The sequence below is a fragment of the Manis pentadactyla genome, chromosome 16 (assembly GCF_030020395.1).
Source record: "Manis pentadactyla isolate mManPen7 chromosome 16, mManPen7.hap1, whole genome shotgun sequence".
Classification (NCBI taxonomy): domain Eukaryota; kingdom Metazoa; phylum Chordata; class Mammalia; order Pholidota; family Manidae; genus Manis; species Manis pentadactyla.
The window spans coordinates 25,508,140-25,521,747 of record NC_080034.1 but is presented as its reverse complement, the minus strand read 5'-3'; the positions used below and the strand labels follow the sequence as shown (position 1 = coordinate 25,521,747).

General features: G+C 43.8%; 1 protein-coding gene across 6 annotated transcripts in view; it reads right to left on the bottom strand.

The window, feature by feature from the left end:
• ADGRF5 (adhesion G protein-coupled receptor F5) overlaps window positions 1-13,608 on the bottom strand; it is a 90,976-nt gene that overhangs the window by 38,898 nt on the left and 38,470 nt on the right. For all 6 annotated transcript variants that reach the window (XM_036927368.2, XM_057494297.1, XM_036927367.2 and 3 more), the window contains exons 2-3: window positions 11,274-11,399; window positions 5,048-5,102 (exon numbers count right to left, since the gene is read on the bottom strand). In XM_036927368.2, coding sequence (XP_036783263.2) covers window positions 5,048-5,102; window positions 11,274-11,375 — 157 coding nt within the window. In that variant the 5' untranslated portion in view covers window positions 11,376-11,399. The remainder of the gene's footprint in view (window positions 1-5,047; window positions 5,103-11,273; window positions 11,400-13,608) is intronic.

Here is a 13,608-nt window from a genome sequence, read left to right as displayed (position 1 = left end):
CCTGCCACCACACAGCACTTATCTTAAGAGACATTTCTGGAAAGTTGGCCACAGACTTCGACAAGTAGTTCTGGGTATTAATCACAGCTGTTTAAGCAAACAGTACTATTTTTGCCTGGAAACCCTAAAGGGAATTATGGCTTCTCAGAAGTCAGAGCCTAAGTAAATGCAAAAATCAATCCCCACCTGCAAGAGAGTGAAGCCTGCTGACTTCATCCGGGAGAAATAAGTTGGTGCGGTTTTCCCTTGGCCAAAGGGGACAATGCTTCTTTACCACTGAAGATTTCTCCCTTGCTTCTCCCCTTAGACCTACAGCAAGTAAAAATTGAAAAATACCTGCTCTTCTGCCTGTATCTGGACATGTTCTGGTAGGTAGCCATTTGGCTACATCATCTGTATCCTATTGTACCAGTGTCAGCACACGGTCACAGGATCCTGTTCTCCCTTTAGGTTTTAGAAACATTTGTCCACACAGGAGAAAACTGCCAGAATCCCAGGCTATGGCTTACCTGGTAGGTGTGAATGGAGGAGAGGGCAGGAAGCATTGTGTCATAAAATAATGGGCTGTGAAGCCTGGAGAAAAGAATCAATTCTACTAACTCATCACATACCCAAACCATCAAAGTCAGCCCCACATAAAGTTGTTTTCCTAGTAAGATGGAGACACTGGTGCCGGTGTCCCTTACTTGACAAAACTGCCCCAGGAATCATGGAATGGGCCCTCACACGCAAGAGCCAGAAACACATATTGAAAATCGTGACTTTTAACTGGGAGCCTGGCCTCTGGAGCCAGAGAAAGTTGGGGTGGAATGTCTTCTTCCCTGGGCAGGCTATGCAACCTCAGTGAGCCACACTTTGCTCATCTGTAAACTGGGGGTAATATTCTCTCTGCAGAATTGTTGTTAAAGAGTTTGGATAATAAATGAAGACCCCCAGCAAATTATCTGGCATATAGTAGCCATTCTGAAAGAGCAGGTAGAAATATTAACAGTGACTATAATAAATTATAATATTCTAGGCAGATGTCTGCTGGTAGGTCAAGATAAACAAACGGCATTCCAATCTGGTCTCACCTTTAAGATCACGAAGCAATGAACAAACAACACTAATCAGAAACTAAAAGAAAAAAGCGCCTTTGACATTAAAGGTCAACCCTAAAAACGAACCCAAACACTAGGCTGAGAACATCCCCAGCCTTCTCTTCTTACTCTACTACCTCCACTGCCTGCTCCGAGCACTAAATGCCACAAAACCACAAGAAACATTAAAGCCACAAAACCCCCAAAATCTATTCCTCAACCTGGAAAATGCACATTTCCTGGGTCCAGATCAAAAAGGGGCAGCTCATCCCAGCTGCCAGGTCTGGAGAAAGGCCAGGATTTGCACACCGCAGCCAGCAACCCAACACAGCAGGACCTTGCTCTCATTACGTGGATGTGACAATGTCAGCACCTCTGTCACAGGGTTAGGGCATCTGGGATCTCCTTTTCTCAAAAATTTGTCTCCTACTAGCTATTCCTTTTGAAGCCAAAGAAAAACCAGCAGAGACTTTCAGGGCCCAAGACACATTTCCAATCAAGCTCAGAAACCTGGCAAGGAGAATTTCACAAACCAACAGAGCAGACACATTTGTGTTACTTCTATGTGTTCTGTGTTTTCAGTCCCCTGTGAAGATACCCTTAAGACTAAATTCTGAGCTTATCTATCTTGGCAGAACTCCCAAATACATCCTGGTTTCTACCTGTGGCCTCCACATCTCCAAATCACCCAGGTCTGTGCTCTGTGGGGGTGTCATATGGGTCATTACTGCCCTTCACTTCCATGCCAAGTCTGTCTCCAAGTCCTCCGATCCTCTCAAAATACCTTTTCCAAACATACCATTACTCCTGCCCTTTTTTTTCCAAGGCCCAGGTGATGACAGTCCACACTGCTGGGCCTCATTGCTGGTTGCCCAGCACTGACTTCTTCATCTAAGTCATTCAGCCATAGCCATCAGACTAATTTTCATTTCAGATGCCCCTTCCATCAGTCCTTTCTCAATGCCAGCCTCTCAGCTGGTCTAGAATCCACTTCCTGGTCAAAGCGGGACATAATTCTGAATGCTTCAGCCCATTTTTATTTCTCTCTATTCCCTGGCAGCCACTCTGCTCTAAGACAGAAACATGCTCATACTGGCCTTGGGCCTCTGCATTTTTGTGCAGACTTCTCTTCCCCAATAACATTTTAAAACAATTTTCTTAAAATGCTAACTCTTATATCATGGCATCCATCCCCCTGCCTTTAGTAGTTACATGGGACTTTTTCTGTACCAGGGGTATTTTAGGCTCTTTCAAATGCAATACTGTTTTTATAAATAAGCCAATTGTCTTTGTTTTTAATAAAAAAATTTTAAACAAAAACAAATGACCTCTGAGAAGACTTTATTAAAAATATTTTTTAAAGTAATATGTACATATTATTTAATCCTTTCAACATCCTTATAAGGCAGTAACTCACATACATATATATATGCATATAAATTATATATATATTTGTATATGCATATATGTGCTTATGTGTGATATGTATATGACATGCTGATATATGTGATTTACACATATATCTCCTGGGCCCAGTGAAGCTATATACCACAAAGTGACTTAGGAAGAAGTCCAGAGTACACTGAGAATAAATATGAGTATTCATCCTACCTTTAAAGATGATTCTGTCCCAAACCTTAAAGATAGGTCCAATGCCTCAAAAGGAAATTCCTTTTGAGAATTCTCTGTTTCTTGGAAGCTTTGTTCCTTTTCTGGCATTAAGCCTCCAGAAAGGAAGATGTATGTGTATGTGAAAGGGAATATATCTGAAAATCAGAGCCTGTTCCTATCACCTCATTTAATTAATATACCAAGCAGGATACAGACACCTCCACTGGTAACTGCTGAAGGTCCCCCTGCTATTGCTTTCTTTCATAGCTTTTCTGGACAGTAAAGCTTTTAATTGCAACTTATATTCCAGTATCTGCAGCCCAGAGCCCAGGCCTTTCCATGGCTATGTCTTTCTTCAGTAGTTTTGTAACAGTACCAAAGGACAATTTATCTTCTGCAGATGAGCAGTTGAGTCATTAACACTTCCAAAATGACTCCAGAGGACCAAGAGCACAGAGAACCAAGCATAATAAATGGAAAACATGTTTTCATGGTGATTTTTCATCCTCGTGATTGTTTTTAATGAAAGTACATCTGGAAAATTTTGGAATGTCAAATCCTTAGATGCAGAAATGGTTTCCTCCCCAAGGACCAACTCATAGATCACAGAGAGCCAGGCTCAGAAGGGCAGGAAGACGTTGCTCTCACAGCTGCACGGCCCCCAACTGCCCCCAGAGAGCTGGCAGACTGAGCCCTAGAAGAACAGGGCAGAAACCTGGAGCTAGAACTCGGCCAAAAATGGTTTGATGTTCAAAATACCTCATGGGGACGTCTCAGGCCATGTGTGTGTTACAGAGTGCAGGAGGGCTCTAGGGATGGGGTAGATGTAACGATGCTCATTTTAAAGCACCGAAGGTACTATGTGCGCTTCAGACTACCTCAGGGAAAGGGGAAGAGTGGGGGAGTGAGGGGCCCAGGGGATATCAGACCAGGCTGAAACAGAAAGGAAGGGAAGGGAAGGAAAAATGAGCAGTGGCATGACTTTCCAATGAATATTTTGAGCTTGATAAACTGGTCGTTGCAAGCACTGGGTGACAGTTGGGTCTGGTAGCTACACTGAGAAGGACTCTAACAGATACCTCTGTCCTGACCTCAGGGCAAGCCTGCCCTCTGGCAGCCTAGTGTCTCTGTTAGACCACAAGATGGCATACACCAAGGCTCAGCATGCCTGGAAAATGATTCAATCATAATGCTGCAGGTTGAGAAGTTTTACCTTATACGCGGTTGGTACAGCCCCTAGGCCAGCTGACTCTTAGCAATAGGAACATATCCTCTGAGCTGTAGCTATGACAGAGGCAAGTCCTCTCTTCAACTGTTCACTCATCTGTTGAAAAACTGGGCTAGATGCCAGGCTACACAGATGAAGAGTTCAAGGGAACTCACGTCGAGGGGATGACAAACAGGAAGCAATATAATTGCAATGCGCAGGGACAAGAACTGCTAGGGGAATGTCTCCAGGGCAATGGGAACCGAGAAAAGCAGCCCGTTCCTGTCTGGAGAATCCATCAAAGGAAAGCCTTACATGGGGGGAGCCCATGGAAACTGAGACTTAAGTCAGAGTCCCCAGACAAGCAAAGGGGGATGATGGGTGGGGCACCCACCATGTGAAAAGGACCAGAGAACAAGTGGGAAAAGCATGCAGGGCCTGATAAGACTCCAGCAGGTGGTGGGATTTTATCTCCAAGGCAACTGGGAGCCCATGAAGGACTTTGTGATGGGAAATAATGAAATCCAATTGGTGTATTTGAAAGGGTACTGGGAGGGAAGTAGGATGATCTGGTCCTGGGAAGGTCTCGCCTGCAGACGCACAACGACACCTCGCCAGGCTCTCACACGCGGGCGGGACACCCAGGGTGAGGGGATGTGTGTTCACAGCTCTTACCCGCTTTCAACTCTCCAAAAGGCAGAGCCCAGTATTTTCCAGACCACTTTATTTCAGTTTAGTGGGAAAATTGGAGTGGGAGATAGAGGAGAGGACTTGAGTCTAGTGGTTAAATTGATTCACAAAATGAAGTGCTGGGAGGGAACAGGTTAGGGGAAAAAAGGCAGAAAGAAAGGTTGCTGGGCTGAGAGAACAGAAGTAGACTTTTTGATGCTGGCAGAGGGCTGAGGAGAGAAATCATTAGAACCCGAGAAGTGGTGATGGGGGAGGAAGGCAAGGTTGTAAAATGTGGCTAAGATCCATTTAACATCATTTGACAGAGGAGAGAATGGAGTGCCTTTGTAATTACGTCTAGAATGGACCCCTGGTATGCTTGGAGACTGAATGATGTGGATCACAGTGTTCTGGAAGGCCACAACAAATGCCATTTGATCAGACTTACTGGAAGACATTGCCAAGCAAAGAGTTTACATACCCGCTCGTTTTTGCCTCAGTGGGTCCTCCTCTGCTAGTCCGTGCTCACGGAGAATCTGAAAGAGCGTTTCAGAAAACTGTCAATTAGTGTTAGTGGCTTCTTTTCATTCCGGCTTTCTGCTTACATGCCCTGAAATGTTAGAGTCAGACTGAGGGCTGCAGATTCTGGATTAGTGCGTTGTGCCCTGTGGGACGATGGGCAAACAGCCACTGAAGGGTCAGGAAAATGAAACGGAGGCGCCTCAGGAGTGTGACCTGGCATTCACACACTCTTGAGTGTGACCCGTCTCTGGACCCAGGAGTGGAAGAAATCACTATATCTGAGTTTCTCAGAGTTCCTGTAGTTTGAATCTTGCCAAGAAATATAAATTATGGTGTTCTCAAATTGTGTTTTCTGCCTAAAACTTGAACCCTGAGTCATAAAACCAAGGACCTTTTAGTCCAGTCTCACGACCTCTCCTCAGCATTCAGCATGGCCCCACCCCAGTATTTCTGCTGTATTAGGGCTCTTTCGATTGTGCATGCTTAGAGAGTATTTTCTTCTCCTCTGGTCCTTTTTCTCCTGGCTGATTCTATTGCTTTCTGTGGCAGACGCTATGAGAGCCAGCTCATGGGCCAGACTGCCTGGGTGCAAGGCTATGCCACTTACTAGCTATGTGACCTTGAAGAAGTGACTTGATCTCTCTGAGCCTTAGTTTTCTTTTCTGTAAAATGGAATAATAAAATAGTACTGACCTCATAGGATTGTTATGAGAATTAACTGGCTTACAATGTGACACACAGTAACCCTTAATAAACCTTAGCTGTATGGTACAATGTTTAAGAGCAAGGACTCAAGTTCAAATCCTAGCTCTGTTACAAAATGGCTGTATGACCTTGGACAAGTTATATAACTTCTCTATGCCTCAGCACCCACCTGTTAACCATGGGAATGAACGTAGCCTCTCTCATGAAGTTGGTGTGAAGATCAAATGATTAATAAACGTAAAGAATTGAGAATAGTTTTGATGACGTTGTAAGTGCTATTCTGGGATGGGACATCGTGTTGTTCCAGGGGCCCATTCACATGGACCCCTCCATCTGCACACTGCCACTTGCTTCATCTCTATAAAGTTCTTTCGTCAAGTAGCTTCTTTGGTTAAGGACTGATTTTGACTGGCTTTGCTGCTGGGATCACTGGCAGCCCTGCAGCTGGTAACACCACCTTGACCCGACAGGGGGTTCCTAGCTCATCTCCACCTCTAGGTGGATTTTCTTATCATTTGCTTCCCCGTCCAAACTCCCTTCAAGGCTTCATGGAACAGCCAGATCGCTCCTGCCTTTCAAGGTGTGTCTTGTACCATGAACTTCACACACCAGGAACACCACCCCAGGCAGAGCTCATTCTGTCATCTGTGGTGTCTACCATTTTTTTCTAGTGATCTCACATCGTAACAATAACAAAAATAATAATTCCTAAGATGTGTCCAACAGCCTATGCCAGGGACTGTTGAGCACTTGGTGTGTGCTTACTTATTTAATCATCATGACCATCTGAGATGTAGACACTGTTATTATCCACATTTCTTTGATCAGAAAACACAGACACAGAGAGGTCAAATACCTAGCCTAAGGTCACAGAGTCTTTAAAAGGCAGAGCCAAGACTCAAACTCAGCTAGTCTGGCTCCAAAGTCTGCACTAGTCCACACAGGCATTGCATCATCTCATCAGGAGATAGTCCCAGAAACTGTGGGTTTGGCTCAGTGACCCAGAATCTTGCACCTAGAACCTTTTCTCTTTCTTTCTCAACAGCCTCCTCCTCTCCCCGTCTTCCTTTCCATGACTAGTGGTAATGCCCATGGGTACAGTGGAGGGACTGTGAACCTAATAATTCATAAATGTTCTTGAAGAAATGAATAGAGGAATGATGGATGATGATTGGAATCTCAAAACCGGCTGCTGCTTCGTTTGTCGTGAGATTATTTTCACTGTAATGAAATGTTCAGGAACCAAGGAGTAGTCAGAGCAAAGGGCTGGTTCCTGCCCAGCTTTCCGGAGCCTGCTTTGGCTCTGTGCCCAGGCAGAAGGAAAGGTTCTTCCGGCATATTCCCGCCTCCATCCTCCCTGCAGGCAGGGGGCAGGGAGTGGGGAGCCACTGGGAAGCTTTCTCTGTCCACTCTTCTTGGTTAGCCCTTAATATGGGCTCCTTGTTAGCCCTTAACATGGGCTGCAGTTGGGGGACCCCACCAAGAAGAAGGTGACCACCGGTAGTCAACTTTGGGAAGCTCTCTCAGGTCTAAATGTTGTTTTCTCCATTTTTCAGTGGGACTAAAGAACTGAGGACATGCTCCTAGCACTTGTAGGTTAAAGTCAAGGTCGTTGTCAATTCTCTTGTGCAGAGTATTTCAATCTTTGTGACCATTGGATCACTTCCCCCTCCCCCAGTCCAATTTAGTGGGTCTGGTATGGTGAAGAAAACTGCCTTTTAAACCAGCACATCCATGGATAAGAGGCCACCTATTGAACTATTTCCTGAATCTTTAATGGTGATTATTTGGAATTTTCAGGGGACATCTTTGCTGTTTTTGCAACTCTGTCACCTGTTACCTCTGTTGTCCATTGAAGATTCACATTTTTTTTTGTGAGAATAACTTACTTTTTATTTTAAGCCCTGCAATCATTGAGGAAAATGGAGGGAAAACATGCTGAAAACAATAAAGCCTCTGATTTCTCCGGTGGTGGTGGTGATGGTGAATACCCTTGGCCCTCCCAAATTGGCAAAGGTGCGAAGGGCTGGGCTGTCATGTGATGCAACTTGGATTTCTATAAGGCGAATGCTGAGTCACACCAAGAACGGAATCCCACTGCCGCCTCTTCTTCCTAGTTGAAAAATTTACTCATTTTAAGCCTCAGTGTCTTACATTATGAAAAATAGCATGCTGGGACACCTGAAATGCTTATGCAGCCTCTAGCAGTGGGGCGTGTCCCTGTGTCCAGCTGGCCTGGGGCTCACTGGGGTCCATCCTGGCCCTCCAGAGCCCTCATGTCACCCCTGTTCTGGGACCTGTGAGACACTGGCACTTGCCTTTTCTCTTAAACTTTGGGCACTGAGGAAAACTCATGGGGGAGCATAGATCCTGCCAGGGACTCCGCATGCCCAGTGGGGTATTTATTTCAGACAACAGCCTCCAGCTGGGTCTCCCTCTGCTCGCCCAAGCACAGGTACCCATTTGAGTGTCTGAGGACAGCAGCTAGCTCCGTCCAGAGGGGATTTCCTGATGGCCAAGTTTCAGCCGGAAGACACAAGGTCACCAATTCCAGGAAATGCCCTACCTGTTGGACATGGTGACTTTACAAATAACTGGGGGAAGGGGGTGGCCTGAAGAGGGCGTGGGCAATCGGTCAGGAATGAGAGCCGGCATTTTACGTGTGGAAAAGAGAATCCCCAGAGAGCCAGATGACAAGCAAGGTGGTCTCCAAAGACCTCACCCCTCCTCACCAAGTTCCTGCCACTCACTGCTATTTTTCTTGACCTGGAATCCCTGATTTAATATCTTCGCTCCAGATAATTGCCTTGGCAAGGGTGCTGGTGGAGTATCTCCTCCCATAGGCGTACTAACTCAGGTTTACTTGTACTAGAATAGTGAAAACAGCCGCCAAATCTCACACACTTGCTCTGTGCTTGTCACGGTGCTAAGGCAAACACGTGTAAGAACATTTAATCCTCACAACAAACCAATGAAGGAGATGCACTTATTCTCCTATTATGTAGAGAAAACAGGTTCAGGGAGATGAAGAAAGTTGATTACATTTCCACAGCTTGTTGGGGTTACAGCCAGGTTTCAGACTCAGAGCTGATGCCAAAGTTGAGAGTCCACAGTCTTGGTGCTCAAAGTGTGGCCGATAGAGCATGAACAAGAACAACTTGTCAGAAGTGCAACATCCGGGCCCCACCCCAGACTTCCTGAGTTGAAGTCTGCATTTTAAGAGGGTCCCCGAGTGGATTCATGTGCACGGTGAAGCTACGTCATCACACTTCAAAGTCCATCTGTCCATATCTGCATGCACACTCATGTTCATAGCGGCATTATTCACAACAACCAAGAGGTGAAAGAGACCCAAGCATCCATGAATGGATAAATGGATGAACAAAATGTAGGATATACATACAATGTGTCATTATTCAGACCTAAGAAAGGAAGGAAATTCTGATGCATACTGTAGCATAGACAAATTTTTAGGACATTATGCAAATGAAATAAGCCAGTCACTGTATGAGTCCACTTATATGAGGTACTTAGAGTAGTTAAAATCAGAGAGACAGAAAATGAAATGGTGGTTGCCAGGGAATAAGTGGAGGCCGATGGGGAGTTCTTGTGTAATGGATACAGATTTTCAGTTTTGCATGATGAAAAAGTTCTGTAGGTTGGTTACATGATAATGTGAATATATTTAACACTATTGAACTATATACTTAGAAATGGTTAAGATAGTAAATTTCTGCATATTTAGCACAGTTTTAAAAAAAAAACAACTCATCACCATGCCTTGTGTTTAAAATGGTAGAAGATAAGAGCCAAGGGCAGCTTAGGGTAGTGTAAACTGGTAAGACAGGCACAGGTGCATCCTTCCAATGGGGGTCTTTGGCCTTTGACCTGTATGAAGATATTCTATTTTGAAGAAAATGAGATGGTGGTGGGAGATTCAAGGAAGATGGAGTTTAAAATCCACCAGCAGCCCTGGGAGGTCACCAGCTTATCCCCTGACCAGCCTGTGCCCCTCAGTGAGGGCCAAACTGGCACTGTGAAGGAGGTGGCTGTCATGCTGCAGCCATGAACACTAGGAAACTCCGGAACAGAGGTAAAGCTGATCCCACTGCTGAGATCACCTCATGCTACGGCTTTCTCCCCACATGCCTGGTCTACACTGACCATGTGAATTCATGGGAAGTGTAGACGTTTCCCTCCTCTATGTATATGAGCAAGTGGCTACATAAGATTGTGCAGGTTGTACTCCACACTGGAGCCTAGAAGAAGAGATACACAGTGTCTATCTCCCGAGTCATAAGAGAAATAAAGAAAACCTAAGTCAAACAACGAAAGACACAAAACAGGAAAGAGAAAGGAAGTGCATGAAATCATAAAACAAAACCCTGGAAGTAAGATCGAGTATTTTAAAGATGAAATTAATGTGATAAATTATACTCCCCTAATCAAAGTCAGATTTACCCAGATTTCATTTGAAAAGACAAAAAACCCTTGAACTCATGTTGTTTCTAAGAGGACGATTAACACAAAGTGATATATTGCAGGCTAACCAAAAAATAAAGGGCAAAGATCATATAGGTACAAATACAAAAACTGGATCGAAAATTAGAAAAGACAAAAACAAAAATAGAAAAGTTGAAACTGAAATTGAAAAGCAGGGAAGAAACGTTTTTTAATACCAAAATGTACCAATGAAGCTCTAACAACAGTGACAGAATGCATAAAATAGCACTAAAATATCTTGTTTAAAAATCAGCAGAAAAAGATATAATTATAGTGGGGGAAATAATAATAGAAAACACTGGTAAAGCATTTATTATGTGCCTGGCACGGTTCTAAGGTACTATAAATATTAACTAATTAAGTTTTCATAGCAATCAGGAAGTCAATAGCATTTTTATCATCACTTTACGGACAACAGAGAATTAACATCAGTCTCCCAGTAACATACTCTGTCTCTGGTGCACTCAGAAGCCTAAAGAAGGATTAAACCCAGTAATCCCAGTAAGGAATAAGGGAGTATTTACCACCCTCTTTAGTTAAACTAAATTCCCATTAATTTTCCAAAGACAAAAGCAATCTGGATAATTTGTCAGCAAAAACCTTAGACCATATCTGTCACCCCTTCAGCTGTATCAGTCTGTGATTGACCTGTCCCGCTTAATCCTTAAAATCTGTTTTACAGTCACTAATGTCAGTGTAGGTGGAGCATTACCTAGAGATGAAGGCCATTCCATTAAGGAGGGAAGCCTGGGATGATCCCTTGATACCAACCCCTGATTTCAGAATATGGCAAGTTGTAGCCCAGGAGATACACTAACACCTATTTATATTCACTACCCCCTCCCCCAACTTGCAATATTTTCTTAAAGGTCCTAGAATAAAAAAACAAAACATTTCAAGCAATTTCCATCTGTGACACCCCCAGGAAATGAGAAAAATGTGACAGGGAGAAATAGAGCAGACATGGATTTACTCACCAAAGGATGAACAACAGACTCTAAATTCAAGTTCAGTGTAGCCTGGGAAGAATGAATCACCATAATCATGAAGCACAAAGTGGTTCTCCTTGGGGATTTCATTTCTTCAAGTTTGAGTGGCTTTGCCTGAAATGGAAATGGGATGGGTTAGAGGAAGAGCAATTTATTTATCAAACATAGAAAGAGCGAGCAAACCCTGTGTCAAAGATCACACTACAAACAGACCTTTTCAAGAGAGGAGAAAGGAGGGCACATAAAGGTATCAACAAGGAGAACAGCCTCTGCTCCAGGTCCTGCGGGAAGGAAGTCCCAGTGCCAGGAAGGACAGGGTTGGAGAGGGCTGGGGGGGGTACCTGTAAATGGGACCAAGGCAGCAGACGTTTGGGTACTTTTCTTATCTACATGGAGGGGGAAAGAGAGAAGGAAAGAAAGGAGAGTGAGGAGAGAGAGGGAGAGCAAGAGGAAAGGAAGGACTGCTCAGTAAGAAATGCTTTTAACATTGTGTCCAGTACGTATAATATATGGACAAAAGAATTGAGGGATCCATCCTTACCTTTGCTACGTGCAACACTCTGCTATTTTCAATTCTATTCTATCCTATCTGATCCTTTTCTTTTCTTTACTTTTTAAATTATTATTTACTTATTTTTACTTTAAAATATTTTTATATTGAGGTATGTACAATAAAATGCACACATCTTAGCATACAGCATGGTGAATTTTGACATGTGTACATATTCATGTAACCATTGCTCTGATCGAGAGATCGACCATTCTAATTATTTTTTCTCCCTTTACCTGTTTCTTTTTTTTTCTTTTAATTCTGGTAGCAACCCATTAAATTGATTTCATGGCCCACATAAGTGGGCTACCACCTATGAGTATGAATAATCCTGGACTCAGTTATAAAACTATATTGTATTTATAGATTTTTATAGTATTATAGTATATATAATATAGAAGATTAATATCATTATATATCCCATCTTATATATGGATTTTTGATAGTTATCTCTTCATCATGTTGGTGATGAAAATGAAGTTTTTTGGTGATCAGATAAATCACTCTTGCATTTGAAAAGTAGAGCACCAGATGGAATACTTCCAACCCTTGGGAGTCTGGGGACCAGCACAAACTACTTTTTATAGATTTCTTTCCTTACTTACTTCTTTATGTATTGTAAAAAGACCAAAAGACTAAGAGACAGAAGATATGGGTTAGGATCCAGAATTACTATAAACTGCATCCTTGAGTAAGTCACGTATCAGAGTCAAATATGCCCCTTCCGTGATATGGGGATCTTTATACCTGCAGCTCTGCTCCACTTACAGGCTTTCCTGAGGCTCAAATGTGATTAAAAGTCCTGAAGACCTGCTTGGATGCAGGCTGCAATGGCTTCACTCCAATTGTTAGTGGAATCCAGAGGGCAACCGTCAGGAAGGGCAGGCCATGGCCCAGGCCTGGCAGGGGGGGTACCAGGGGACTGTGACCAGGATAACACACAGAGAGCCAAGCCTTCCATGCCAGGGAGAACTGTATTTCAATCACCAGCTGCTGGCTGCCTCCTTTTCCTCTTCCCAGTGGAAAAGAGGGCAGCCGAGGCCCTGGAAAACTGACCCAATTTGCAGTTCTGGCAATCAAATACATTTTTTAAATTCTGCAACTCCACGGATTTTGGAAATTCTCTGCAATTAGGTTACGGGAATAGACCAGATTTAAGACCAGATGTGTCTGCTGTACAGAAATCACAGCAACTCTGCCGTTATTGAAAGGGTGTAGGCTTTTCTGGGTACTGAGCAGGCTGATCTGGCCTGGTGATAGCAACTGTTCCTGGAACAAATTGGGTATTTCAAAGGCAGCTTAATCTTTTTGGGCCCCCCACTTAGTGCGCTGTTCTAGCTGGTTCCACACTGAAGCAGTTAATCAAGGGGATGAGAATTAGTAACTGAATGATTAATAAGCCTCCTTTAGTATGTGACAGCCAGGGAGGGACTCGGGCATTCGATGGCCTGGAGCTGACTCCGTATCTTTCCATTTCCCAGTGTTGGCCTCTTGGAGTTAGCAAGAATCCTAATGTCCCTAAACGGTCATGTCTGTCTGATCCTGTTGTACAGCCCACTGGCCAATACTGCCTCCATCTTTCCCTAGTCTTCTGGAGACAGTACTTGATTAAACAGGCATTCTTATTTGACCTATTTAGTGACAGCAAAATCACAGGTCATTAGAAATAGAGATGTAGGAAGGACCCTACTGTGGGGAAGGATGTGTCTCTGAATGTAGAGGAATACCAGCAGCTACACAAAGTGATCGGATGGCCGGCAAGGGTGAGGGGTG